Source organism: Ammodytes marinus, assembly GCF_949987685.1.
Source record: "Ammodytes marinus genome assembly, chromosome: 6".
In the NCBI taxonomy this organism is placed as follows: domain Eukaryota; kingdom Metazoa; phylum Chordata; class Actinopteri; order Uranoscopiformes; family Ammodytidae; genus Ammodytes; species Ammodytes marinus.
Window position 1 is genome coordinate 7,656,160 of NC_137235.1, and position 3,927 is coordinate 7,660,086.

The following is a 3,927-nucleotide window of genomic DNA, read 5'->3' on the forward strand; positions in this document are numbered from 1 at the left end:
CCTTCTGGTTCCGAGATATAACGATTGTGACAACCAACCCGTGTGACAAATTACCCCGTTCTCCCCTAGTGTAACACATTGTTTAAGGGGTCTTAAGTTAATAACGTGTATAGTGACTGACTATATCATTGATGATATATTAAGGCTAATTTAAGACTGCTTTCACAGGCGTGTGGTTGGAGACGTATGGAGAGACACACTCACAAGGCACACAGGTAAAAATATATTTATTGAACATTTGTCATATTTACAATATTATATTATGGACACTTCTATAAAAATACAAACATACAATAAGATATTGTTGTAGACAGTATATTCACTTTTGTGGAGATACAAGTGTTAGCAGAGGTAAATCAATAACAACATCTCTATATCAAGAAATGAATGTATTTTCCCCACAATTATCTGATAAGCACTGTCTACAAAGTAAGAGGAATGTAAGGTTGGCATCGTGTGACATGAAAGCACAGTTGTGAGGAAGTTTCCAGTCAGTCATCCCAGAATGAAAGTTCAGTTGCAGGTCCTATTGTGCTGACCTACTTTAACCAGCCATCCACAGAGTAAAGGGAATAAGGATTGTGGGTAATGTAGTTGACGGTGCCATGCCGAATAAGATGATGGAGATAAATCCAAAAAGGCTTGTGACAAACACGCTTCGCTGGTCTCTGATGATTAATTTCAAGAACTCGCAGAACTACAAAGAAAGAAAATGTGGTTATTTATTTTACACGTTGTGCTTAGCAGACTTTTTATACCAGAGCTACAGACAATTTCGAATCAACTGTCACATATTTAAAATCAAAAAATTTAAAGCTAGAATACCAAATGGGCAAAGCCGGGTTGGACCCCGAACTCTTAAAGTAATCTGATTTGCATGCTTGATGGGGAATGTGCATCACTTGAATACAATATGAACTAGCAGTGCCCTGCATGTTAAGGGTTCTATGGTTATCAGGGCTTTTGGTTATAACACATCAAACGTAAAATCTACTTTAAATACCTTATTTTTAATATATAATATGCTCACATGTTGAATATTCCTAAAGTGTCTGCGTGAACTCTGTGTCTAACTGGAGGTGACAGGGCACAAATACAAAGTACCAAGTCTGGGGTGAGGGAGAGGATGAATGGGGGCCATAAGCACCTCCTAACAGTTAATCTTAATATGATTAAATTTATAACAAACAAACTTTAAATATTTCATGAGGATATATAAACACATCATCAGTGGCTCAGTATTGATTTAACCTGTATTGTAATTACCTATTCCACCAGGCTAAATCAATAGAGCCTTACAATAATTAGACCATTTACATGATTAATAACCTGGACGAAACTTATTGATAAAGAAATGTTATTCTGCCCTCATGCAAAGATAAATGATAGGGACCGTACCTTCTCTGTTTGCCTGCTCGCTGCAGACCCGTATCTGCAATATGTCACCAAGTGTTCACAGTTATTCCACAGCAGACTGTACGGAGTTGTTCCGATGAGTTTTTCAGCTCTCTTTGCGACATCTTCATTGGGCAATGCTTGATTCTTCATCGTCTTATCCATACGGTTTACCAGTATTCTGGAGCCATATGCAAAGTCCTCCAATGTGTCTACGCGCACCGTGGCACACTTGTAGATGCAGCCGAGGATAAGTCTCTTGTTTGAAACGACTGAACTGATGAGCTTCTGGTCGTTGGTAAACACGGGGAGGATGTCAGGGATCATGTGAGCGACTTTATTGTCACCTAAATAAATCCCGCAGTGGGTGAAGAGGGTTCTGGGGACCTCCAGCAGGTCTCCTCTGCGGATGGACGGTGGAGGCGCGCGCTGAGTGTGGCGCTGCCGGTCCGCACAGTCCGACCAGCGGAACTTAAACAGTTTAAATTGGGAGAAAAGAGAAAGCTTCTTCACCAGGAAAGTCAACAGCTGCAGCATCGTGAAAGTTTTCAGGGGGAAAACGACTGAACGTGCTCGAGTGAAATGTGCTTTTTATCCTCGCTGGCACACGGGGAGGAAAGAAAGCTCACGATTGGCCACGCATGTCCTTGTGCACGTGCGCATACTCCTTCAGTGACCTCCTCAGCATCTTCCCTTGTTTTTCTGGCCTGCAGACCACAGCTTTCCACTGAACACGTGTGTTTGGTTCACATGAGCTGCAGCCAAGAGAAGAATTAACTGTATAAAAGGCCATTGAGAAGGGATTAAGGCAAGGAACACTCATTGTATGTAGTAGCCCTAGTGCCATTCAAAGTGTTGTAAACATAAATTAGAAGAATAAAATATAAAGTAAATTTCTCACTTGTGGTCCTCTAATTTAAAATTGGGCAGAAAACAAAAAAGGCAGGCACACTAAGAATCTCTTTCACAAAACCACAAAATCACTGTTAAACTACACGCAACAAAAATATAAACGCAACACTTTTGTTTTTGCTCCCATTTTTCATGAGATGGACTTAAAGATCTAAAATTCATTCCAGATACACAATTGTACCATTTCTCTCAAACATTGTTCACAAATCTGTGATAGTGAGCACTTCTGCTTTGCTGAGATAATCCATCCCACCTCACAGGTGTGCCACATCAAGACGCTGATCTGACATCATGATTAGTGCACAGGTGTACCTTAGACTGTCCACAATAAAAGGCCACTCTGAAATGTGCATTTTTTTGCTTTATTGGGGGTCTGGGGACTCAGAACCAGTCAGTATCTGGTGTGACCACCATTTGCCTCATGCAGTGCAACACATCTTCTTCGCATAGAGTTTATCAGATTGTCAATTGTGGCCTGTGGAATGTTGGTCCACTCCTCTTCAATGGCTGTGCGAAGTTGCTGGAGACGGCTTATGGTGGAGAAATGAACATTCAATGCACGAGCAACAGATCTGGTTGACATTCCTGCTGTTAGCATGCCAATTGCACGCTCCCTCAATGCTTGTGGCATCTGTGGCATTTTGCTGTGAGACAAAACTGCACATTTCAGGGTGGCCTTTTATTGTGGACAGTCTAAGGTACACCTGTGCACTAATCATGATGTCAGATCAGCATCTTGATGTGGCACACCTGTGAGGTGGGATGGATTATCTCAGCAAAGCAGAAGTGCTCACCATCACACATTTAGACAGATTTGTGAACAATGTTTGAGAGAAATGGTACAATTGTGTATCTGGAATTAATTTTAGATCTTTAAGTCCATCTCATGAAAAATGGGAGCAAAAACAAAAGTGTTGCGTTTATATTTTTGTTGAGTGTAGTTTAAAGCTCCACCGATCAGAATGTATTTTTATCTCAACAATTGCTACTTTTAATATAAAAGTTGTAATTTGTAGTTGCACTGAGAATTATCACCCAATTCTACAATTGCCTTCCTCTGTCCTATGGAGTGTTTGAGCATCTTTAGGTTGATTGCTTCTGGATTGGAGTGTTGTTGTTTTGATTCAGTCTCACATCTCTCATCACCACCACTTTAAATTAAATGTAATGGAGCAGAAGTACAAATGAGCATTAAAAGGAAAAATATGTAAACATTGTAGCCTACATAAGTAAATGTACTAAGTTACTATCCTCTGATGTAAACGTTTTACATCAGAGGATAGTAACTTAGTACATTTACTTATGTAGGCTACAATGTTTAAACAAGAGATTGTATTCCAAACAATTTAAAGATGTTTTCAAAAAGAAAAAACATTACTAAGGACACGTTTTGTAGTTTGTCAAACTGATCTTTTTTTGCTGTGTATTTTTCAACTTTTGTTTATCCATTTTTTGTGATTTGAAACCACTTTCTAATTTGCCTTATAAGATAATATAACCACCACACAATGACTTGCAGAGGAGGAGTTGGTGTGTGCTGGACATTGCCGTGTCACAGTGGATAATCCGTCTGGCACCACTGTGGTTCCAGGATCAGTGCTGGGAAAAAAAAGGTCTTTG

At 39.9% G+C, this 3,927-nt stretch overlaps 1 protein-coding gene across 1 annotated transcript; it reads right to left on the reverse strand.

Moving 5' to 3' along the window:
* Window positions 1–544: 544 nt before the first annotated feature.
* lrata (lecithin retinol acyltransferase a) lies at window positions 545–1,932 on the reverse strand (the record flags this gene model as incomplete). Its single annotated transcript, XM_080030160.1, has 2 exons — window positions 545–697; window positions 1,399–1,932. The coding sequence occupies 2 exons, from the start codon at window positions 1,930–1,932 to the stop codon at window positions 545–547; spliced, it is 687 nt and encodes a 228-aa protein (XP_079886286.1).
* Between the last annotated feature and the right edge of the window lie 1,995 nt (window positions 1,933–3,927).